Here is a 25279-nt window from a genome sequence, read left to right on the forward strand (position 1 = left end):
GTTTTTAGCCCATCCATCTGACTGAGTTGCCCCAGCCACTCTGTGCAGCTTCCAACAGATATAACAACATAATAAAACATTAAACATTTAAAAACTTCCCTATATAGGGCTGCCTTCAGATGGCTTCTTAAAGGTTTTATAGTTACTTATCTCCTTGGCTCGGGGGTCACATAACTCCATACCTCCGACATTTCTCCAATGAAAACAAGGATGTCCTAAGGAAAAGTGGGACATTCTGGGATCAAATCAGAAACTGGGACGGCTTCTGTAAATCCTGTAAATAATAACCTTGCTGTCATCCTTAAGTAAAATATATTTTTAAAAATGTGATAGAGGTAGAAGAGTATCAAAAGAGTATTCATTGATGTGGATGAAATATTATTAATATTTAGCAAGTTTCAAGAATATGTGGGTGGGAGGCAATACCCAGCACTTTTTGGGAGAGAAAAATCTAAATTTTCTCTCATATTCACAAACAGCAAAGTTCAAAGGATTATATGCATTGAAAAGTGGTTGGATAACAACTATATCCTGCACTGGAGAAAGGAATTATACCATATTTTTTGCTCTATAAGACTCACTTTTCCCCTTCTAAAAAGTAAGGGGAAATGTGTGTGCGTCTTATGGAGCGAATGCAGGCTGCGCAGCTATCCCAGAAGCCAGAACAGCAAGAGGGATTGCTGCTTTCACTGCACAGCGATCCCTCTTGCTGTTCTGGCTTCTGAGATACAGAATATTTTTTTTCTTGTTTTCCTCCTCCAAAAACTAGGTGCGTCTTGTGGTCTGGTGCATCTTATAGAGCGAAAAATACGGTACTTTCTTCCCGTTGTGTTCATGACTAATGAACACTTTCCCTACTTTTCTGTTTAACGTAACCTGTTTTTTCAGACCAAGATGTGCGTTGACCTATATTTAACACAAGATCCACTTGTGTGGTCCTGAACTTTTTCTCCACATGAATAGAATTACTAACCCAGGTTATTTACCCGCACGCTGCAACATTTCTCTCCAGATGTTTATTCATTGAGGATGTTGCTTGGAAAGCTATCCAAAAACAGATGCTTATCAGATGTAATCGATTGCTGTAGATTGTCTTATTGGAAATAAGCCACAGGAAAGAAGTGGTTTGCTTAAAAAGGACGACACTTTTTGCTATGTTGAGACCACACTGCCTCCAAACCAAGATACAAACAGTTTCAGTGCTTGCACAGTGCCTTATTCTGTGTTGCGTAAAAACGTGGTGGTGATACTAGGTTACTAAAGCCATTGAACTGGTACCTTTTACCATGCCAGAACTATGGTACACTTTTTACATCTACAGTACTGTGGTGTTAGCTTGATGTTTGCTTTACTCTGCTTCGTAAACAGCTTGTTGCAGTATTAGGTCTCTGGAAAATTGCTATAACTAGTAGAGATCAGGGCTGGGCAATGCCAGCTTTTCAACATTGTAATGTATCACCAGCCAAATATCGTGATATAGTGATATATCTTTTGTGTGTGTATATATAATTTTTATTAAATTTTCTGTTTTACAATTTAAAATACTCATTGTTACATCTTTAAGATATCAGTGACCTCCCTTTTTTCTCTTTCCATGGTTCATTTAACATATCATAAATCCCTGCATATTTTACAAAAACCATACCATACAGTGGGATACGGGTGGCGCTGTGGGTTAAACCACAGAGCCTAGGTAGGACCTGCTGATCAGAAGGTCGGCGGTTCGATTCCCGCCACTGGGTGAGCTCCCGTTGCTCGGTCCCTGCTCCTGCCAACCTAACAGTTCAAAAGCAAGTAGATACATAGGTACCGCTCCGGTGGGAAGGTAAACGGCGTTTCCATGCACTGCTCTGGTTTGCCAGAAGCGGCTTAGTCATGCTGGCCACATGACCCGGAAGCTGTACGCCGGCTCCCTCGGCCAGTAAAGCAAGATGAGCGCCGCAACCCCAGAGTCATCCATGACTGGACCTAATGGTCAGGGGTCCCTTTACCTTTACCTTTTTATCCTTCAGCAAGCTTTTTTAGGCTGGGACATGTGAGAAAGCAGCAAAGGACCCAGACTGCAAAGTGGGGAAGAATCCCAAACATTTGGGATGACTTTGTAACATTCATGATGATGATTAGTTTGGATAGATTTCCTACATCCCACTTGTATCTCTTGCCCTTGAGGTTGATGTTCCTGTGCAACCATAATTAACTAGATTTAGCTGGCATGGGTTATCTGTGCACATCTTTCATGCTGTTTGTGATTGTTTTTTTCCCCAACCACTCCTCTGCATTTAATGAAACAAAAATGTGTCTCAAGTCTTTAGATGGGGCATTTAGACTTGTCTAGTTTCAAAGAAGGGTTTTTGTGCAGGAGTATCGGTCAAAGGCTAAAATGTTCTCGGGGCTGTGTTTTGACTAGTGGCACAGCAAGACCCTAATTTTTTGGAACCAGATTCTCAGTCTGGTGGAAAAAAATGCAGTGCCCTTTCAAATAGTTTCAGAAGGTCAACCTGGAGGAGCTTCTGAAATTCTTAAACCCAGCTTGCTTGCACAAACTTTCCAGAGGGCTGTGCAGCTGCTGAAGTGCAGAACATAATAATAAACAGTTTGTCTTTTGGAGGTAGAGCCTAATCACCTGGCATCCCATAAGCAATGTTAGCCTTGTCTGCAGGGCTTCATTTGTCATCATTAATTCAGAGGTGGCTGTTTCATCCCCCTCCCCCTTTAATTGCTGTCATAGATATTTGCCAGAAACTTTGGTGTTTCCCAGCTGGCCTGTCATTATCAAAAAAAGACCCAAGACACAACCTCACAGTACAGATTTTGTAGTGGCTAAAACTCTGCTGAATAATGGCTTGTGCCTAACCATACTAAGGTTTGAATGTCCAGATATACAACAGGCTAACCGTGGTTTAGGGCAACTTACTGGTTTTTCATTTCCCATGTGTTCAGTGCACTTTCATAGTACATCAGCCTCTTCGGGTGGAGCCGTGGTTCTTATTTTGGCTTATTAATTCAGATATAACAGCAAACCATGGTTTAGGGCAACTTGTTTTCATTTCCCATCTATTCAGTGCACTTTCATGGTGCATCAGCCTCTTCGGGTGGAGCCGTGGTTCTTATTTTGGCTTATTAATTCAGATATAACAGCAAACCATGGTTAGCATAAACTGTAGCTTGGAAGCCAGCTTGAAACTATGGTTGATATCCTGGTGACACTCCAGGGTTTTGCAACACAGGTGCAGATACGATGCCAAACCACAGTTTGGCATGATATCTGAATTCAGCCTGTGAAGAGGATTATTCCTCAATCCAAATTTTTTATAGAGTGTATGTAGAGTCACACAAGGCTGATTAACAGCTGCCTGTCCATTACTCAATAGATGCAATGATGACTAATACACAGAAGTCACAGGTGAAACATCACACAACACAATACTATTGTCAATTCACTCTTGTAAAAGCCAGAGATTTACAGACACATCTCCATCCTCCATTCAGGCAACCAAGAGGCTTGTTCAAGGACACCTTCCAACCAGAGCAAAGCACTTGAGAAGGGAGCAGGACCAGTAATGCACATAGCCTGGGAAGATCCTCCAGGGCCAGATGGAGAAACCTGGAGCATTCATTCCCTGGTCCTCAAGGTCCCTCACCCCTGGTTTCTACACTGACTGGCAGAGGAGGCTCTCCAGGGTTTCAGGCAGAGCTCATCCCCAGCCCTTCAAGGGATTGAACCTGAGACCGGGGCTCTACCAACAGAACTCTTGTTACGTCCTCAAGTGATGCATGTGTACACTGATCCTGAAACTTGGATATGGGAGAAATTGTGGATTAGCATAGCAGGGGACATAGTTACAGTCACCAGCAACCCTTAACAAATTACAGTTCCCAGGACTCTTTGGTGGAAGCCATGTGCTCTGAATATGCTTTAAAGACTTAGTGTGTATTAGGGCTGCTGTATTTCAAAAAGTGAAAATCCGGCTATGTCTGGGACGTATGGCATATCTTTGTATATACAACTGGATTTTTCAATATGAATGAAAGGTTGTTGTTGTTGTTACTATTATTATTATTATTATTATTATTATTATTATTATTATTATTATTATTTTCTTCAGGGGTGCCCCCAGGATGGACAACTGGAACCAAAGGTTTATTCTTGTGTTTTTGACCATGTTGTGCTCAACCGATGCCCAAACTGCTGGTAATGTAATCTCCGTGCTTTTTTAGTAATATCCATGAGCAGATAACAAAAGACACACAGGGGGGAAGAATTAAAATGTGACACCAGAGGGCAGAGCAGAGCAACCAGCGACCAGCAGCACAGAAAGAAACAGCGGTTTAGAAAATGGTGTGGCAGGGTATTACATTTAACAAAAAAAGGGGAGGGGTGTAAAAAAACCGTTTTAATTAACAATTATGCCCTGTGACGTTTTAGAATGACATGTCTAATGTCAGGAGCCCAGGCTGCTGTCTTGATAACACAGCATGCAAGTCGTAATTAGCTTGAAGATTTATTGCAATACTGTACAAACAATTACCCTTGGACGTCTAACCGAGTGTCCGTGACTTACAAGTCAGTTGAGCCTTCTGAGGAGTGCTTCCTGCTTCTGCAGAATATCCTGAACCTATGACCCTTACATTTCTGGGTTTGTTTTCTGTCTAATACCTTTCCCATACATCTACTCTTTGGGCTCAGGGGATTAATTGCCTACTCTTCCGGTGAGGAAATGCTACCCCTTCTGCTTTCTGAAGCTGCCTATGCTTCTTGAGCGAGCTGAGTTCCCTCCCACTCTCTGCTAACATCTTATCTACATTCCTTCTCTGTCAGGGGGAGAGGGACTGCTCCCAGCTGTCTGACTGCTTCCTAACTCATGCTGTGTGTCAGGAATGAGCCAGCTCCAAGTGAAGGTTTGCAGCCAACTGCAGAAAGCAGCCAGGAACAGAAAGGCAGAAACAGATGTTAGTCAGGCAGGGGAGAGCCGGCAGGTGCAGACTTCGGCTCTTCCTGACTTTGACGGGCAGGCTGATAAGGCAGTAGCTGAGAGCAGGCTAGAACACAGTCAAAGCTTGCCAGAAGCACAAATTGGCGCTAATAGATTAAGAGACAGCCTCTCAGAACAGGAAGAAGTTGGAGCTGATCCACTAAGTCTGAAGAGTTGGCAAATGGAAGGGCTGCTAGATAGGAAGCAAAACAAGAGAGGTAAAGTTTGTAAGTTCAATATCTTCTATCGACACCGGAAGAAGTCATCAGAAGGGTCATCTTGAGTAATGATGCTGGAGGCTTTGTCAGAGCCGTCTGGAGCTATCTGTTTGTTTTTGCAATAAATCTTCCCTTTTTAATTACCTATGCTTACTGTGTTATCAAGCTGGGAACCTGGACTCCTGACACTGTGTTTCTCTACTTGGGGCAGATGTGTCCATGACATCTAATATAATTCTAATAGGGGGAAATAATGTTAAGCAGGTCAGTGTAGATCCAGCCCCAGTGTAAATCAACGGTCATCACCATTCTCTAGTGGCATCAAATTGCACAAGTTAAATATGTGTTATGTCTTCTTTTTTCAAATATTTGTTTAAATACAAATTTATAACAAAATTCTTTAAATAATCATTTCAGGAGATTCTCTGAATCTTGTGACTCCTCCCCACCCCCTATCTGGGTCCTAATAACATTTCCCCCCCCAATCTACATATCAATACATTCTCCAATATTTACATTTTTCTAAATTATCCATAAGGCTCATTCTTTACAAGTGATTCTTACAGTCCAACTAAGGGTTTGATATGCTTACAATGGTCTCTTAGGTAAATTATAAATCCCCCCCATTCTTTCTTAAAGTCTTTATCTTCTTGGTCCCTGAGTCTCCCAGTTAGTTTTGCCATTTCAGCATAGTTCAGCAGTTTGGCTTGCCACTCTTCCCTGATCTGGACCATTGCTTCTTTCCATCTTTGGGCTAGTAACATTCGTGCAGCTGTTGTTGCATACATAAAAAGTCTTTTCTGGTCCTTTGGAATCTCGGTACCTATAATTCCTAATAAAAAAGCTTCAGGTTGTGGTTCGAGGACCCGACCCCAGGCGAAGTGAAATGAAGACACATGGACACATGATATAAGGTTAATGGGCTAGAAAAAGGCCACAACTTTATTGGTTACAGCAATTGAAAAGGTATTGGCTTAGGCATTGGATCGAAACAAGTGGGTTCTTCACCAGTAGGTGGAGCCTGTTGATGCTAATCCAACTATAGGCTCACCCCTGCTGTCACCGAGGGTCGTGCCAAGGCCTCCCGCCAAGCAGGCATCGGACGGAATACACGACCCCCAGATTCCTTTAACGGAATACCCCTAAAAATTGAAGGCATAGGCGATGGCCACACCTAGCACTTCCACACAGCGCAACACATTATTCCAATGCCTAACCTACCCACCAATACCACAAAAGTTGTGACGATTGCTACGAGGTAGGCGAAAAAACCAAAAAGCCTAGTGCCAAATGGAAAAACTCCTACCAGGCCCCCCAGCCAACCAGGGCGACCAACCTAAGGTCCATAGCAAGGCCAAAAACCTAAGCCCTAACTAAAGGGAGTGGAGGGTGGGTGACTCGCGACGGGTGAAGGAGGAAGAATGAGGCCGGGGGAAGGCTGGCGCTGCAGCAAAATGCTGCTGAACACGCCCCCTCCGTGGCTCCTGGTTGGGTGGCCACCGAGGGGGCGTGAGCGCCAGCCAGGTGAGCAGGCGGCAGGGGGCCACGCCCCCTGCTAGCCGGAGCTCGGGCCCCGACCACAACCCCTCCCCTCCCTTTCAGGGAGGAGAGTCTTTGTTTTTTTTTAACCAAACGTTATTTTAAACATTTTTTCCCAGTTCATCATATGTCATTTCGCAAAATGATTTTATTATCTTGCATGACCACCACATATGATAAAAGGTACCCTCTTTCTCGTTACACTTACAGCAGATATTTGAACTTGTTCTATACATTTTAGATAACTTAGTAGGAGTCAAATACCACCGGTACATCATTTTCATATAGTTCTCTTTCAGCGTACAACATGCTTTAAATAAATATGTGCTATGTCAGGGGTGGGGAACCTGTAGCCCTCCAAATGTTGATGGATTCCTGCTGCCATCACCCCATCCTCAATAAACACACAAGACGTAACCGGCTGTACTTTTGAATAAATAAGGTATACTAGTCATTGTATCAAATTGTAGATTTCAGTGGAAGTCTCATAAAGTTCTACGAAAGAAAGCAGAAAACCCAGTGGATCAGTTCATTCTCTAGTCAGTTCATGCATAAGGTCCATACATGTATAAATACCTATTCCACAGGGTCTCAGACAAGGATTTCCGGAATATTAGCCTTGTTTCGCCATCCTAGGCTTCATCAGTAGAACAGGCTCATATGTAATATTATAGGCTAGTGGATCTTATAGCATAGTACTGGTTGTCTTAGACTCTGTGAAAGGATTCTGTGGAACTGTAACAACCCTTCATGTGGATTATTGAACTCTATGAACAGACAGGTGGAATAAATACTTATACATTGTAGTGGTTGGGAGTTACTCGTGCGTAATCCTGCTCCGTTTGAGCATCGGATTGCCTGGTTAAACCCTCCGGACTGCGCAGCCCATAGTAGCGTGGCTGCCCTTAGTCACTCGTAGAATCTGTCTGTGGGCGTTTCTTAAAGCGTTGCCAACATAAGAGTTGTTTGACGCCCAATTGTTTCCGCCTCTCACTGCGCGGGAGTCTCCTGCGCAGGGTGGGCGTGGGCAGTGGGGTGCTTGGGCTCTCCTCGCTAACTTCCAATGAAGAGTCCTGGAGCCCCTGCACCTCCCTGTCCCGCTGCTCTCCCTGATCCCTGGTGTTACACTCATTCTCTTCCCCTTCTTCCCGGCTGAGTCTCCCTCTAGCGCTTGGACCTTCCCCTGCAGAATCAGAGACCCTCTCCTTCTCCCGTGCCTCTGATGGCAGTTCCCTGACATACATGTATGGACCTTATGCATGAACTTAATAGAGAATGAACTGATCCACTGGGTCTTCTGCTTTTTTCGTTGAACTTTATGAGACTTCCGTTGAAACCTACAATTTGATACAATGTATAGTACAGTGGTACCTCATGATGTGAACAGGATCCGTTCCGGAGCCCTGTTTGCATCCCGAACGGAACGTAAGATGCGATGGTGTGTCTGCGCATGCACGGGTTGCGTTTCGCCGCTTCTGCGCATGAGCGTGATGTCATTTTGAGCGTCTGCACATGCGTGAGCAGCGAATCCTGGAAGTAACGTGCTCCATTACTTCTGGGTTGCTGCGGAGCGCAATTCGAACGCGCTCAACCCGAAGCACATTCAACTTGAGGTATGTCTGTATACCTTATTTATTCAAAAGTACAGCCGGTTACGTCTTGTGTGTTTATTGAGTATGTTTCACGTAACCATAGGTTTGTTGTTGTTGTTTTGCCATCACCCCATCCAGCCTGGTTGGTAGTCAGGGATGATGCGAGTTGGGGACAGGCGACATCATGCGGATTTCATGTCCCCCTACCCCTGGGTTACATGAAGAAATGTTTTTTTTTTTTTAAAGTAATCTTTATTAAGTTTCCAGAAGGTTACAAATAGCAAAACAAAAGAAAAAAGGGGAAAAAACGAAGAAAAAAGAAAACCAAAAAAGAACACAAAAAACAACAGAAAAATTTCCACCTTTTAACACTCATTTTCAATAACTTCTTTTCATGGCTTCCCCACGTCTCCCCTTATTGTATTCCAACTCCAATTGTTTGTTTAAACAAGTTTTTCCCTTAATATCCTAAGCATAGTTTATTAAATTACTTAACCCTAATTTATTAAAATAATTCTTTGTAATATAATTAAACCTTAGTTCATTATTGTACTTTAATGTAGTTTAATTAGCAATTTTTGAAATATATACCTTAACCTTATATGAAGAGAGAAAAGAGAGATATAGAAACAAAATTAAAATAGCACCTTTCCTAAGGTTGCCACTGTTTCCCATCCACTGATTCCCCATTTATAATAATAAAAAACATATAGTTTTTACACTACATGAAGAAATGTTTTCTTTTGCCTGTCCCGAATCTAACAAATGCCTTTTGGTGTAAGAACAAAAGGTTACCTTGTCTTTCTTCAGTCTGCAGAGAAACTGCCATTGCAGACCTCGTGTTCCTGGTGGACGGATCCTGGAGCATCGGAACAAAGAACTTCAAAAGCATGCAAGACTTTCTGTACACCATGGTTGACGGCTTGGACATTGGACCGGATAAAATACAGGTCGGGCTGATTCTGTACAGCGACCTGCCTCACAACGAGTTCTTCCTGAACACTTTCCACCGCAAAGAGGACATCTTAAACCGGATTCGGAACTTGCACTACAAAGGAGGGGGGACCAAAACTGGGAAGAGTTTGAAGTTTATGCTGGACCATCAGTTCAACGAAGTGGCCGGCAGTCGGCGCCGCGAAGGCGTCCCCCAAGTGGCAGTTGTGATAACAGACGGGGAAGCTCAGGATGATATCCGTGAGCCTTCAAAGCTGGTCAAGAGCGCAGGCATCACCCTCTATGCTTTGGGCATTAAGGATGCTGTTTTGTCGGAGCTTCAGTTAATCGCTAGCGACCCGGACGAGACGCACGTCTACAACGTGGAAGATTTTGCCGGCTTGCAGGGCATCTCCCAAAATCTGCTTCAGGTGATTTGTACTACTGGCGAAGAAGCCTCTCAACACATCACCCAGATTTCTCCAGGTAAATCCAAAAGTGTGTGTGTGTGTGTGTGTGTGTGTGTGTGTGTGTGTACAGCGGTCTTTTAAAAATAATAATCCTTCCTAGCTATGGTTTTCCCAGTAGTGATGTATGGAAGTGAGAGCTGGACCATCAAGAAGGCTGATCGCCGAAGAACTGATGCTTTTGAATTATGGTGCTGGAGGAGACTCTTGAGAGTCCCATGGACTGCAAGAAGATCAAACCTCTCTATTCTGAAGGAAATCAGCCCTGAGTGCTCACTGGAAGGACAGATCGTGAAGCTGAGGCTCCAATACTTTGGCCACCTCATGAGAAGAGAAGACTCCCTGGAAAAGACCCTGATGTTGGGAAAGACTGAGGACACAAGGAGAAGGGGATGACAGAGGACGAGATGGTTGGGCAGTGTTCTCGAAGCTACCAGCATGAGTTTGACCAAACTGCGGGAGGCAGTGGAAGACAGGAGTGCCTGGCGTGCTCTGGTCCATGGGGTCACGAAGAATCGGACACGACTAAACAACAACAACAGCAAGATCACAAAATCTTTTTCATTCAGCAGCATGCTACCAGGTGTCAAGGCTTCAGGGAATCCTATCCCTCTCACTGTGGGATGAGTTCTTACGAAGTAGCTTATTCAACATTCACAGAGAGAGTTGAAGGAATGCTCTCCTAGATAATGGCATTGCTCCAAGTCAAGTCCCACCCTCTCCGTCTCTTCTATTCTACGTCACCCCTGCACTGGCTGATCTCAGCTTTCTGCCTCTGAGCTTTCTGTTCTACTACTTTCAAGGCCTGCCTGATTCTGGGAGAGGAGAAGGGGTCAGGAATGCTTTCAAGAGACACTGAGTCTGTTAACTGTCTCTCCCCTGGTTCTTCATCCTGCTGCTCTCCCAATATTTTCCAGCTCCTCCCCTCTGCAGCCTCTGAATTATGCCCTTCTGCAAACCACTGTTCTAAATCTATACTGTCCTCCTCTTTTCTGGAAGTTGCAGGAAGGTGAGAGGGTTCCCACCATTCCTCCTCAGTCTAGTCCCTGAAAGCCAGTGGTGCGTGTACATAAAGAGGAGGGCATGTGTTCTATACGAAGAACCTGATTCAAGATAAATTCAACCGGTAAGTGTGATGGGCTGGGTTTCAGACTCGGATACTGAACCTGAGGGATCCCAGCCTGCACAGGATTCCCCGCCTCCAGAACCAGCTGAGCCGGGGCTGGGGCATGAGACTGAAGGGTCCTCACCTGTGCTGGATCCTCAGGTGCAGGCATCAGCTGAGTCTGCTCTGGCTCCTGAGGTGATAGAGGACCCGTTGCCTGCAGGTGCTCAGCCCCGTCAGGGGAAGCTGAGATTGCCTCTGGGTCCGGTAACCCTCCAGCCTCTCCTGAGCTGCAGAGGCTCAGGGCAGAGAGGCGGAGGGAACTAAGTTCCCGCAGGAGGAGTGCTCGCCTCCAGGCCAGGAGAGGCGAGTCACCAGAGGTTCGGGGCTGCCCTGTGCCTCGGGGCAGATAAAAGCCGGCCAGCCCCAGTCCCAAGTTGCAGGAGCAACGTTGTTGGTTGCTAGTTCCTGCCTGAACCCTGTCCTGCTTTCCTGCCTGAGCTCCTGCCCTGCCCTGGCTCCCTGCTTGCACGCCTGTTCCTGACTTCACCCGACTCCCTGCCCTGCACCCAGCTTCAGCTACTACGGACTGCCTCCACGTTGCACCTTTGATCATGGACCAGACTTGGACCTTGCCTCTTGGGTAACCCACGGGGCCAGCACAGTAAGGCTATTTTCTCACATCATGCTGAACTCATTATGGCCAACTTCTGAGTGGACACGTACTGCACTTATTGCCAGAGACGTCGCTTAAAAAGAAGAATTAGACAACCAGAAAAACTAAATGAAATCTGTCACTTCTGGTGGCGGGTCAGTGTGTCTGGCTGTTAACCAGAAGGTTGGTGGTTCGAGCCCACCCAGGGATGTCTGTGGGCAGGATTCGTGCATGGCAAGGGGTTGGACTAGATGACCCTTGGGGTCCCTTCCAGCTCTGCAGTCCTATGACTCTATGATTCATAGCACAGAACATGGAAGATAGCTAATTTTCAATATGTGATACAGTTTATCCACTTTTAGATGTTTACATTCAAAATGCAAAGAGAAAATATACAGAAAGTTGTAAAGGTTGTGTGTGAAATCAGCCAATATCTCTTTTCTTTAACTGCCCTTTTCTGGCTTGTTCTGATGATGGGTGCCAGTAGGATTTTCTGGGCCCAGTACACAGTGCATTGGTTCCCTTCACCTCACTCACAAAAGGGAGTACAGATGCACATAAAATTTGTATATTTTTGTGTCATTTGCAAATTTGTATCCTCATTTGGGGAGGTCCAAAAATCAGGGGAAACCCACATATTAAATAATAATAATAATAATAATAATAATAATAATAATAATAATAATAATAATATATCTGACAGACAGAATGTCAACAGTGAAGCTTTCTTTGTATTGTATTTCCATATAACTCCTTTCACCTCCTTTGTAGAAAGAGAAAGAAAGAAAGAAAGAAAGAAAGAAAGAAAGGGAGAGAAAGAGAAAGAGAAAGAGAAAGAGAAAGAGAAAGAGAAAGAGAAAGAGAAAGAGAAAGAGAGAAAGAATTCAGAGTCTGGATGTGGTACAGCGCTAACCTTTGTACTGTCTTCATATTTTGGTGGCCCTGATTCTGAGAAAACATTTTACAATGTTCTCGCTTAGAGAAAATCCTCAAGAGAAGCTGTTTGAGAAAACAATTCTGTATCAGGAAGCTTTTAATGTTTGATGCTTTATTATGTTTTATATATTCTGCAAGCTGCCCAGAGTGGCTGGGGAAACCCAGCCAGATGGGATGGGGGTATTAATAATAATAATGGCTGGCCACATAAATGCCGGCTATGTTTTAGTTTGAAACCACCTCAAACAGAAAAGCAATAACCAATTCCTGTCTCGCTTTTAAAAACTTCTTTCTCGTTTAGTGTGCCGAAAAGCCACCATGGCCGACATTGTGTTTTTGGTGGACAGTTCCACTAGCATTGGCGAGGAGAATTTCCAGAAGGTGAAGAGCTTTCTGTACACCATGATTTCCAGCCTTGACATTGGCCCGAATCAGGTTAGAATTGGGCTGGCCCAGTATAGTGACAGCACCTACAGGGAATTCCTCTTAAACCAGTATTCTTCAAAGAGCGACATTCTGGAACAAATACAGAATTTGCCCTTCCGGAAGGGAGGCACTAACACGGGCGCTGCCTTGGATTTCATCGGCGAAGAGTACTTCACGGAATCTGCCGGGAGCAGAGCACGGGAAAACTTCCCCCAGGTCGCCATTTTACTCACCGATGGCGAGTCCAGTGATGAAGTCAAGGTTCCCGCTAGCAAACTGAGGGCAAGAGGCATCTCTGTTTATGTGGTGGGGATTGGCGTCGAGAACACCACCGAACTGCAGGAAATTGCCAGCCGGCCTTTGAATAAGTTTCTGTTCAGCACCGACAGATTTGATATCCTCGAAGAACTCTCCGCCAGTCTCCTCCGAACGATGTGCTTTGCAGTGGAGAGCCAGATTACAGGTAAGCAAAGATGTCTTCTGGGGTGACTTGTGGGCTGCTCAGAAGCTTTTCTCCCCCCCCCCAAATTTTTTAATTGGTTTTCCAAAATTTTTAAACAAACAAACATACATACAACTTAACTGTACCTGGAGAAGAGGAGGTTAAGGGGTGATATGATAGCCATGTTCAAATATATAAAAGGATGTCACATAGAGGAGGGAGAAAGGTTGTTTTCTGCTGCTCCAGAGAAGCGGACACGGAGCAATGGAGCCAAACTACAAGAAAGAAGATTCCACCTAAACATTAGGAAGAACTTCCTGACAGTAAGAGCTGTTCGACAGTGGAATTTGCTGCCAAGGAGTGTGGTGGAGTCTCCTACTTTGGAGGTCTTTAAGCAGAGGCTTGACAACCATATGTCAGGAGTGCTCTGATGGTGTTTCCTGCTTGGCAGGGGGTTGGACTCGATGGCCCTTGTGGTCTCTTCCAATTCTATGATTCTATGATCCAATTTTAGTAACATTGTTAAGTGACTTCCTCAAATCCCCCCGGATGAATTTCAGTGTATATCATTGTAACAGTTTTCCAAAACTAATTTTCTCATAAAATTAACTTAATCACTTAACATCTTACCTTGTTTTCATTTTGACTTTAAACATATTACAGTGGTACCTCGGGTTAAGTACTTAATTCATTCCGGAGGTCCATACTTAACCTGAAACTGTTCTTAACATGAAGCACCACTTTAGCTAATGGGGCCTCCTGCTGCCGCCACGCCGCCGGAGCACGATTTCTGTTCTCATCCTGAAGCAAAGTTCTTAACCTGAAGCACTATTTCTGGGTTAGCGGAGTCTGTAACCTGAAGTGTATGTAACCTGAAGCGTATGTAACCTGAGGTACCACTATATTGTATACAACACTAATGTCTCAAACTGAATGTAACTGATCTATAGAAAAGACTCTGCGACCTGGAAAAAAGTGACAATGCACGTACTTTTGTAATTGAAGAAAATCTTCACTAATAATATTTTTTTAAAAATAAAAACATACCCAGAGTGCTGCACTGCGTTTTGGCTTCACGTACCTGCTCCTAGCAGGGGACCTGCTTTCTGAAATTCAATAAGCATGGAAGTAATGTAATTTTAATCATATAATGACACACATTATACAATTATAAACTGCAAGAGCAGATCATAAATTCTATGAACTCTGGGAAATGATTTCAGTTGGTTTTATAATTCTTCTGCAGATTGGCAGATTGCAGTGCAATGGTATATAGTGGTACCTCAGGTTAAGAACTCAATTCGTTCCGGAGGTCTGTTCTTAACCTGAAACTGTTCGTAACCTGAGGTACCACTTTAGCTAACAGGGCCTCCCACTGCCACACAATTTTGGTTCTCATCCTGAGGTAAAGTTCTTAACCTGAGGTATTATTTCTGGGTTAGTGGAGTCTGTAACCTGAAGCATCTGTAACCTGAAGCGTCTGTAACCCGAGGTACCGCTGTATTAAAATACGTTGTTTTTTCCTCCAGCATTTACAAAGCACTATGCTGACGTAGTTTTCCTTATCGACTCCTCTGACACAATGGGCGCCCCCAACTTTGAAGCAGTCAAAAAATTCACAGCTCAGGTTGTCGAACAACTAGATGTCGGGGCTGGCAGGTACCAGATTGGCTTCGCGCAATACAGTGGAGAAGGGAAGAGAGAATTTTTGCTGAACACTTACGAGAGTAAGGAAGATGTTCTCAACCACATCCAGAACAGCGTCGAATTCATAGGAGGCCCTTCGCAGACTGGGGCTGCCCTGCAATTTCTGCAAGATGTCTATTTTACTGAGGAAGCTGGGAGCCGGTTTAACCAAGGGACGCCACAGTTTACGGTGGTCGTCACCTCTGCTAAATCTGAGGATGACGTCAAGGAGTCCGCAAAGCGACTGAAAGAAATGGGAGTGAAAGTTGTAACGGTTGGCATCTTGGATTCTGACAGGGTCGAAATGGAGGAGATTGCTACTGACACTTTGGTTTTTCAGGCCGATGATGTACAGAGCCTTGACCGGGTTCAGCAGACTGTGGTGGATATTTTGGACGTATCAGTTCATCAGCACTACAATGATGCTCCGGACATAGATGTGCCAGCAGGTAATTATTTCCCTGGAGAGAAAATTTCACGCTAAAGTAGATTATAAGGTGGAGAATTCTGTCAGTCATCCGGTCCCCTGCAAATATGGCATTACTGTTATTCAGAAAGCGAGTTCTCTTTAACTTCCCTGAACATTTCTTTCTGTAACAAGGAGAGTTTTCCTCAGATGAATCTTCCTCGAATGGGAATAGCATGGATTTTTTAAAAGGGTTGTTAGTAATACTGCCAGGAATACAGTGGTGCCTCGCAAATTAATTCGTTCCGCAAGTTTTTTCCTTCTTGCGAGTTTTTCGTCTTGCGAAGCACGGTTTCCCATAGGAATGCATTGAAAATCAAACAATGCGTTCCTATGGAAACCGTCCGGGGACAGAGGGGAAGCGCCGCGGGCGCCTTCCCCTCTGTCCCCTCTTTTGAAGCAAGGGGCAGAGGGGAGAAGATTGCTTCTCCCCATTGCCGCCCCTTGGTTCAAAAGGGGTCCAGGGACAGAGGGGAAGGCGCGCGCGTGCCTTCCCCTCTGTCCCCGGAGATTGCGGGGCTGGCAACGGGGAGAAGCGATCTTCTCCCCTCCGCCCCTTGCTTCAAAAGAGGTCCGGGGTGCGGGGGCAAGCTTCGTTTTGCGAAGCAAGCCCATAGGGAAATTCGTCTTGCGAAGCAACTCGAAAACGAAAAAACCTTTCGTCTTGCGAGTTTTTCGTCTCGCGGGGCACCACTGTACAATCAAAAGAAACTTGTCTAGAGCCCAAAGCAAATGCCACTGGCTTTATTGACATTTGTTATAGGACACACATGACTGAAGGACGGTTCTAGAATTTTCCCAGTATGCTTCCCAGTATGAGCTCACCACATGATATGCATTTACAAACATGTGTTTCCCTTTCATACATTCTAGTTCTTTCCCGATGAGCTCAAATGAGCCTAGGACTCTCGTACCTACGGGACCGCCCCTCCTGGTATGTCCCACGGAGGACCTTACGGTCTTCAAACAAAAGCATATTGGAGATCCACAGGGAGGTTAGGCTGGCCTCAACCAGAGCCCAGGGCCTTTTCGGCTGTGGCCCCGAGCTGGTGGAATGCTCTGTCACAAAAGAGACTAGGGCCTTGCGGGACTTGACATCTTTCCGCAGGGCCTGCAAGACAGAGCTGTTCCACCAGGCCTTTGGCCAAGGCACAGTCTGACCCCCTCTCTCCTTCTGTAATCCTCATAGAACTCTAGCCCAATGGTTGCCATTAATTTGACCCTGAATTGATTTTAGAATGAATTGATTTTAGAATGTATTTCAATTAATTGTGATTTTATGTAAACTGTGTTATTTTTACTGTTGTTAGCTGCTCTGAGCCCGGCTTCGGCTGGGGAGGGCGGGATATAAATAAATAAATTATTATTATTATTATTATTATTATTATTATTAGTCCTGTGAAAATGGCCTGGATGAGGCAAGGGGTGGGCATGCAGAAGTGATATCCTCTGGAGGTGTCCTGGCTTTCAGACTAATCAAATCCTCACACGGCATTTCGTTGTGGAGCGTTTGCATAAATTCTCCTCTGCGGATGAGTTATTATCAACCTTTTCACCAGACTCCCACATAACCGGCATTACACATTGTTCACCCTGGGGCAGCTTTGCCTGTTATATCCTGCCCAGGGGCGCCATCGGGGGGCGGGGGAAGGCAAGGAAATTTTCAAGGAGGGGCCCGGACCCTCTCAATATCCCACATCGACAGCTCCCTCAATCATGGCAGCAAGTTTGCATGCCTGCTCCTGTCCGTGCTTAAATAGTCATGAATTCAGACCAAAGTCCTCTCGAAATGTACCAGTGGGGGTTACTTCGGAACTGAGCTATCAACATCTCTTAGTATGGAAAGTCATGGGAGGGGACTCTCAGGCTGGGCCCCAAATAGGCCCATCCCACATCTGCTCAGGCCACACCCCCTCTTCTCAGGCCACGCCCTCTCCAAGTGCTTTTGCCTGGCAGGGTAGTGTCCTTGAACTGTGGTAACGCATCTCACTTGTCTGGATGGATGGAGAGGTACGTAACTATGGAAACCTCTGGCACCCGCATGGCTGGTATACAGCCTAGCGTAAAAAGGTAAGAGTTACACCTATGGCTCCGCCCACTTTTGCCATATTTCACTTCTGGCTCCGCCCCTCCCCGCCATGGAAGCTAGCCTAGGAGGGGATGCAGGCTTCTAACTGGAAAAGATTCCCCATCCCACCATTCTCTAACTTTGATGTGCTTGTTTTGCTCGCAGTTTGCTCCAGCGCATCCCTGGCAGACATTGCGTTCCTTGTGGACGAATCCAGCAGAATCGGGCCGAGGAATTTCCAGCTGATCAGGGCTTTTCTCCTCAAGATTATCAGCGCTCTGGATATAGCCCCGGATAACGTACGGGTCGCCTTGGTACTTTATAGCGATGAGCCCAGGCTTGAGTTTGGCCTGAATGCAATTCGAGACAAGTCGGAGATGGTGAATTATGTGAAAGCGTTGCCGTACCGTGGCGGCGAATCATATACTGGCGCTGCCATCAACTTCCTGAGGAAGAACGTTTTCACCAAAAGAGCCGGGAGCAGGAAGGATGAAGGAGTTCAGCAGCTGGCGGTGGTGATCACGGACGGCCAGTCCGTAGATAATTTCACAGGACCCGCCTCCAAGCTTCGACGGAGCGGCATCACCGTGTACGCCGTGGGCATCCAAAACGGCACTGAGAGTGGCCACCTCCACAAGATTGCATCTCATCCCCCCAGGAAACACGTCTCCAATGTGGAATCGTTGTTGCAGCTCTCAAACATCGAGTGGAAGATAAAGAAACGAATTTGTACCGATATTGTTTCGGGTGCATTTAGCATCCCAGTGCGGTCCCGTACCCTGAAGGAAGGTAAGAGACTCCTGTCGCCATCGGTCCCCAAATCCTATCCCTTCGAGCTGGGAAGAGAGAGCCAGTGTGGTGTAGTGGTTAAGAGCGACAGACTCGTAATCTGGGGAACCGGGTTCGTGTCTCCACTCCTCCGCATGCAGCTGCTGGGTGACTTTGAGCTAGTCACATATTTTTGACCTGGCAATATATTGCGAATCATGATGTGTATGTGTGTGTGCTATGCAAAAATCGCAAGGGGGGAGGGACCGTGAAGCCAGCAGGTGCCTCTACATCAGGCATAGGCAAACTTGGCCCTCCAGATGTTTTGAGACTACAATTCCCATCATCCCTGACCACTGATCCTGTTAGCTAGGGATGATGGGAGTTGTAGTCCCAAAACATCTGGAGAGTCGAGTTTGCCTATGCCTATTCTACATTATTTCATCCTTATTTCAGACATCGTGATATATAAGTATATTTTGATGTTTAGCTGGTGATATATCACAGTGTTGAAAACCAGGTATCGCCCAGCCTTACAGCCAGTGTGGCGTAGCGGTTAAGAGCAGTAGACTCATAAACTGGTGAACCGGATTTGCTTCCCCTCTCCTCCACATGCAGCTGCTGGGTGACCTTGGGCTATTCACACTTCTCTGGAGTGTTTGTTGTGGGGGAGAAAGGGAAAGGAGAATGTTAGCTTCTTTGAGACTCCTTTGGGTAGTGATAAAGCGGGATATCAAATCCAAACTCCTCCTCCTCCTCCTCTTCTTCTTCTTCTTCTTCTTCTTCTTCTTCTTCTTCTTCTGTGTGATGTCATTTTCCCATCCCTTCTGAAGACGAAGGAACACATAGGAATTCCTGTTCCTCTCTCTCTTCCATTGGCATGCCTCTGCTTGCTCCAACTTTAGGCACATGCCTGAAGTTGGTATACTTTAAATATAAATATTTTTTGCCTGCATAGTTTTTACTGCTGCCATTGCTGTGAACCAATGCAAGATTACAAGTAAGTAAATCATATTTTTATTTTTTTATATAATTTTTATTACATTTTCTGTTTTGCATTTTAAAATACTCATTTTACATCCCTAAGATATCAGTGACTTCCCTTCTTCTCTTTCCATGGTTCATTTTACATACCATAAATCCCTGCATATTTTACAGAAACTATACCATTCAATATTCCATTATTACTTCCATCAAAACTTATTTACACTGTTGAATTTATCTTAATGCTGCCAGTGTTTTGAGCTGTACACAATTATTTCCCATATATCCAACAAACGTTTTTCAATCTTCTTTAAAGGTGTGTTCTTCTTGTTCTCTTATTCTATATGTTAAGTCTGCAGGTTATGCATATTCTGCCAACTTAAGTTGCCATTCTTCTTTGGTTGGGACCTCGTTCATTTTCCATTTTTGGGCTAACAAAACACAAGCCGCAGTAGTGGCACACATAAATAACCTTTATTGACACCTGGGAATTTCAGTCTGAATTATCCCCAACAGAAAGGACTCTAGTTATGGGGAGGAAAGTACTTTTAAACATTTTTTTCAATTCATTATGGATCATTTCTCAATACCCTTTAACCCTTTTTGCAAGTCCACCACATATGAAAGAACCTCTTTGCATCTCCAGCACTTATCTTATTAAGGCTTATACTTATGATTTACTCTGATTTACTATAAGAGTAAACCATATTTTTAAACCTACTTTCCAAGTTGTTGCGGGGTAAGAAAGGAAAAGCCACCTTCCTTCATAGCTGGACTTGCTCAAAACAAGGTTTCTCAGACTAATTCCTATGCTTTTATTTTGCTGCCAAGGATGGGATTTTGAAACTGTGTTCAATCCACACATGCCGGTGCTCAGAGGGATAAATTGCAATCAATATATCCTTTCCTACCCATTACATTACAACCCATTACAACACACTCCACAGCTTTCAGGCTGGATGCAGCACCTACCAGCGGTACCTACGGGACCGCCTCTCCTGGTATGTCCCACAGAGGAACTTACGGTCTTCAAACAAAAACATCCTGAAGGTCCCAGGCCACAGAGAGGTTAGTCTGGCCTCAACTAGAGCCAGGGCTTTTTTGGCTGTGGCTCCAATCTGGTGGAACGCTCTGTCACAAGAGACTAGGGCCCTGCGGGACTTGACATCTTTCTGCAGGGCCTGCAAGACAGAGCTGTTCCACCAGGCCTTTGGTCAGGGCACAGGCTGACTCCCTCCTTTGGCAATCTTCACAGAACTTTAGTCTAATGGTAGCCATCAATTTGAGTTGAATTGATTTTAATGAAATGATTTTAGAATGTTGTATTATTTTATTGTTGTTAGCCGCCCTGAGCCTGGCTTTGGCTGGGGAGGGTGGGATATAAATAAATTTTATTATTATTATTATTATTATTATTATTATTATTATTATTATTATTACCAGAAAGGAAGCTGTTGGGAGAAAGTGATTTTTGGAGGGCAAAGGCTGGGTGCACGATAGGTTCAATATGACAGGGGGTTGGACTCGATGGCCCTTGTGGTCACTTCCAACTCTATGATTCTATGTCTCCCTGTCATCCCATCTTGTAAATTTGCCTCTATTCCACTGGACTGGAGAGGTTCTTTCCTGCATTCTTGTGATCTGCCTTTTAGCACTCAGATTAGTCTGGCCTTCAGCGAGTCTTCCACGCACACTGTTGCCACTTGGTAGATAATAGCTTTTCTGTGTATTCACTCACCACGCATTTTTGTTCAGGGAAATGAATTTATATTATGCAGCATTTTGGGGTTGTATCAAACTAAGTTCTTTTCAGAGCAGACACATTGAAAAAAATGAGCCCAAGTTAGTCCTGGGACTCATCTACACAGCTGCAAATGAAACGTCATAATTGTGTTGCAAGGCACAATATGCAAATGTGACACTAGATGGCGAGAGTGAGCTATGCAAAATTCAATGTATTTTTCAAAACGTTTTTTTTTAAAAAGTATTTTCACAGCGTTTTTTATATGCGTGTAGATTCCACCGTGGCGATTAATTTCAGCAGCTCTACGCAGAATATGACTAACATCACCCGCAACCCCATTTCAGTTATTGGAAGGGAATCAAGCATTTATTTATTTTTGAACACCACTGTAAATGAATTGTTCTTCTTCTCCTGTTTCTACTCTACTAGGCTGTGAGCAGACCGAGGAGGGAGACATTTATTTCTTGATTGATGGTTCGGGCAGCATCAGTTGGGAGAACTTCCAAGACATGAAAACCTTCATGAACGAAATGATTGGCATGTTTCAGGTTGGAGCTGACAAAGTCCGTTTTGGGGTTGTTCAGTATGGAAGCACTCCACAAATCGAGTTCAAAATCACCCAGTACAGTAGTGAAGCACAGTTAAAGGAAGCCATCAAGGTGATTCAGCAGATAGGTGGGGGGACCAACACAGGATATGCTTTAAGAGACATGCAACACCTGTTTAATATCTCAGCTAGGAGCAACGTCCCCCAGTTCCTCATCATCATTACAGATGGAAAATCACAGGATCAGGTGACGAAAGCAGCAGAGGAACTGAGACAGCAAGGGGTCGTGATCTATGCCATTGGTGTCAGGGATGCTGCTCAAGAAGAACTGGAAGATATCGCTGGGACAAAAGACCGGATGTTTTTCGTGAACAATTTTGATTCCCTGAAGCTCATCAAGCACGATATTGCGCAGGATATCTGCTCTCCTGAGGGTAAGGTGTTTTCCTTTGGAAATAAAAGTTTTGTTTTATTAGCTTTCGAGAAAGGAAACCCGAGTCTAAAAAAGCAGATACGGACAAATCAGAGCAAGTCTTGACTTAGGTCAGGCTGGTGTACAATAATAGAAAAGGTGTTTTCCTAAATCTGAGAGTTTCAAGTTTTTGCTAAGTAAGTATTCTAAAAGACCCACATATTTGCAAGCAAATACTGCATGCATTGAGCCATGGGTAGGCAAGCTAAGGCTCGGGGGCCGCATCCGGCCCAATCGCCTTCTAAATCCAGCGCACAGACAGTCCGGGAATAAGTGTAGTTTTACATGAATAGAATGTGTCCTTTTATGTAACATGCATCTCTGGGTTATTTGTGGGACCTGCCTTGTGTTTTTACATGAGTAGAATGTGTGCTTTTATTTAAAATGTATCTCTGGGCTATTTGTGGGGCATAGGAATTCGTTCTTTTTTATTTTTTCAAAATATAGTCTGGCCCCCCACAAGGTCTGAGGGGACAGTGGACCGGCCCCCTGCTGAAAAAGTTTGCTGACCCCTGCATTAAGCTAATGGTATCAGTGGTATTTTTTTTTTACCAATTACGGTATTTTTTGCTCTATAAGACTCACTTTTCCCCTCCTAAAAAGTAAGGGGAAATGTGTGTGCGTCTTATGGAGCGAATGCAGGCTGCACAGCTATCCCAGAAGCCAGAACAGCAAGAGGGATTGCTGCTTTCACTGTGTAGCGATCCCTCTTGCTGTTCTGGCTTCTGAGATTCAGATTTTCCCCCCCTTGTTTTCCTCCTCCAAAAACTAGGTGCGTCTTGGACTTCCGGGGTGGCGCCATTGGTAATGGTGGACTCCCTCTGATCCGGAGGGACTAGCTCCGTGGAAAACGGGTCTTCCCGCTACGGCTAAGCGGGGACCCTTTCAAAAATCACAGGCAGATGAAGCCTGTGACCATGGGACTCGGCGGGCACCTTTCGCGCCCCCCAACTCTTAAAGGAACCATGTTACGGGCTCCGGAGCGAAGAGGGGCAAGTGGCACGGTGCTGAGAGTCAACTGCTTCTTCCGTGGAGCGAAGCCGCACAGCCGTTGCCGGAGAGCGCTGCCTTTTTCCTGGGACAATTTGGCTTTTAAAACAATTACCCATGAGTAACTTAATTTTGGACAATTGGACTTTAAATAACGACCTGCGAGTAGAAAGGAAAATTGGACTAAGAAATTCTTCTTAATTTGGCACTGAAACGGGAAGGTCTAAACAGGAAGTCAGCCTTCTGTTTCTTGTAGATAGATTAAAGCAAAGACATGGCAAACTAGAGTTCAGAAAATAGTTTGTAAAGGATCAACTTTCATCATTTAAAATTGTTGAACCCCCTTCGGGAGCAGGAGAATAGGGGGGATTTTTTCCGGACTGTTTAAACCTGCAGAAGAGAGGGTAAAGAAATTTTTTTTCCCACCGTCTTGAACCTGGGAGCCAGGTGTCAGACACTGGCAATGGGCCGCGAGATGTTTGGGGTTGTGAGGGCTCTTAATTCTGGAGGGACTTTGAAACATGTTCCTAAATACCATATGGAGTTTAGTGTGGACTATGGAAAAGGGGCTGATTTGTCGAGAAGGGTCAAAAACATTGTCAAGCTGGAGTTCCCACGAGTGAAAGGAGCAGGAGATAAAGTAAAGTACAGGTATAAATATGAAGAAGAGCCGCGGAAGGGACATGGAAGAGAATTAAGGGCCTCGGACATAAGATTACCAGGTTAATGCGCCAGATTGATGGATTAGAAAGGACTGACAAAACCCGGGACCATGAGGAAGAGACGCTGGATGAAGATTGGAAGAAAATTTGAATTTTTTTTTATTAGGATTGTTTTACAAAATTGATGAATGTTAGAAAAATGTTGGAACGAAATTATTTGGCTTTAGCAAAAATGTTAAAAGAATTTTTTACATTTTTTACATGGTTATGTATGTTTTGTGGTATTTTATGCATTGTGATTTGCTGTTGTTTTATTGATTATAGATTAGTAATTCTTTATAGTAATTGTTAGTGTAAACTGTTTAATTATTATTTGCTGATGTTTAATTTTACTGTTTACTATTGGATTCTAACGGATTGTTGAATATTACACTATTTGATATTAGTTGTTTATTTTAAAGTTATTGTGACTTTCTATATTGGATCAGATTGTTACTATTAATGTTTGATGTTTTATTAGTATTATTGTGTGTGTTGGAAGCCGTCCAGAGTGGGTGGGGTATTATTAATAATAATAATAATAATAATAATAATAATAATAATAATAATAATAATAATATACCCTTATTTTTTTCTCTCTCTCTCTCCCCTTTCCAGTATGTAGACAATTGCTAGCGGACATTATTTTGCTGATTGATTCTTCTGAAAGCATGAATGATGATCAGTTTGCCAAGACGAAGAAATTCATTCACTTGATTGTCAACGGGTCTGATGTTGGAGCTGACAAAGTCCAGATTGGAGTGCTCCAGTTCAGCTCTAATCTAAAAGAAGAGTTCCTACTCAACCAGTATGACAACAAGGCTGACTTGAGGAGCGCGATAACCAATATGAAGCAGATTAAAGAAGGAACAAACACTGGGAAAGCTCTAAAACTTACTCTTGAGTACTTTGACACACCAAAAGGAGGGCGTTCAGGCATTAAGCAACATCTGATTGTGGTCACAGACGGAAAATCTAATGATGAAGTTGGAATCCCTGCCAGAGCCCTTAGGGACAAAGGCGTCACCATACATGCCATCGGGGTAGTCAATGCCAATGACACCCAGCTTTTGGAGATTGCTGGCGCACAGGAGAGAGTGTTTTCTGAGGATAGTTTTGAGTCCCTCCAGTTTTTGGACAAGACTATCCTGCTTGAAATATGCAATGCCAAGCAAGGTTAGTGACCACACCTAAATGACGGAACTCCCTGCCTTCTCTCCCAGCGTTTCATTGTCTAGCAAATACTTTTGAAAAATTGAGCAAATTTTAACAGGGCCGGCTCTACCGTTCGGTATGTTGTTGGAGGACAGTTCTGCTTTCCCTTTCGAGCCTGTTACCCCCAGGTGTTCCACTCAACAGACACAATGACAAGGCTGACCTGAGCAAAGCTATATTTGATGGCAGTAAGATCTGCTCGGTCCCTGCTCCTGCTAACCTAGCAGTTCGAAAGCACGTCAAAGTGCAAGTAGATAAATAGGTACCACTCCGGCGGGAAGGTAAACGGCGTTTCCGTGCGCTGCTCTGGTTTCACCAGAAGCGGCTTAGTCATGCTGGCCACATGACCCGG

At 44.4% G+C, this 25279-nt stretch overlaps 1 protein-coding gene across 1 annotated transcript in view; it reads left to right on the plus strand.

Moving 5' to 3' along the window:
- The window catches only part of LOC310690351 (collagen alpha-4(VI) chain-like), a 95717-nt gene that overhangs the window by 1492 nt on the left and 68946 nt on the right, over positions 1–25279 (plus strand). Inside the window, exons 3-9 of the mRNA XM_083469110.1 lie at positions 4107–4192; positions 9133–9741; positions 12720–13307; positions 14816–15421; positions 17672–18295; positions 21432–21983; positions 24331–24888. Coding sequence (XP_083325236.1) covers positions 4120–4192; positions 9133–9741; positions 12720–13307; positions 14816–15421; positions 17672–18295; positions 21432–21983; positions 24331–24888 — 3610 coding nt within the window. The 5' untranslated portion in view covers positions 4107–4119. The remainder of the gene's footprint in view (positions 1–4106; positions 4193–9132; positions 9742–12719; positions 13308–14815; positions 15422–17671; positions 18296–21431; positions 21984–24330; positions 24889–25279) is intronic.

Source organism: Podarcis liolepis (assembly GCF_965112155.1).
Source record: "Podarcis liolepis genome assembly, chromosome: 12".
Lineage (NCBI taxonomy): Eukaryota > Metazoa > Chordata > Lepidosauria > Squamata > Lacertidae > Podarcis > Podarcis liolepis.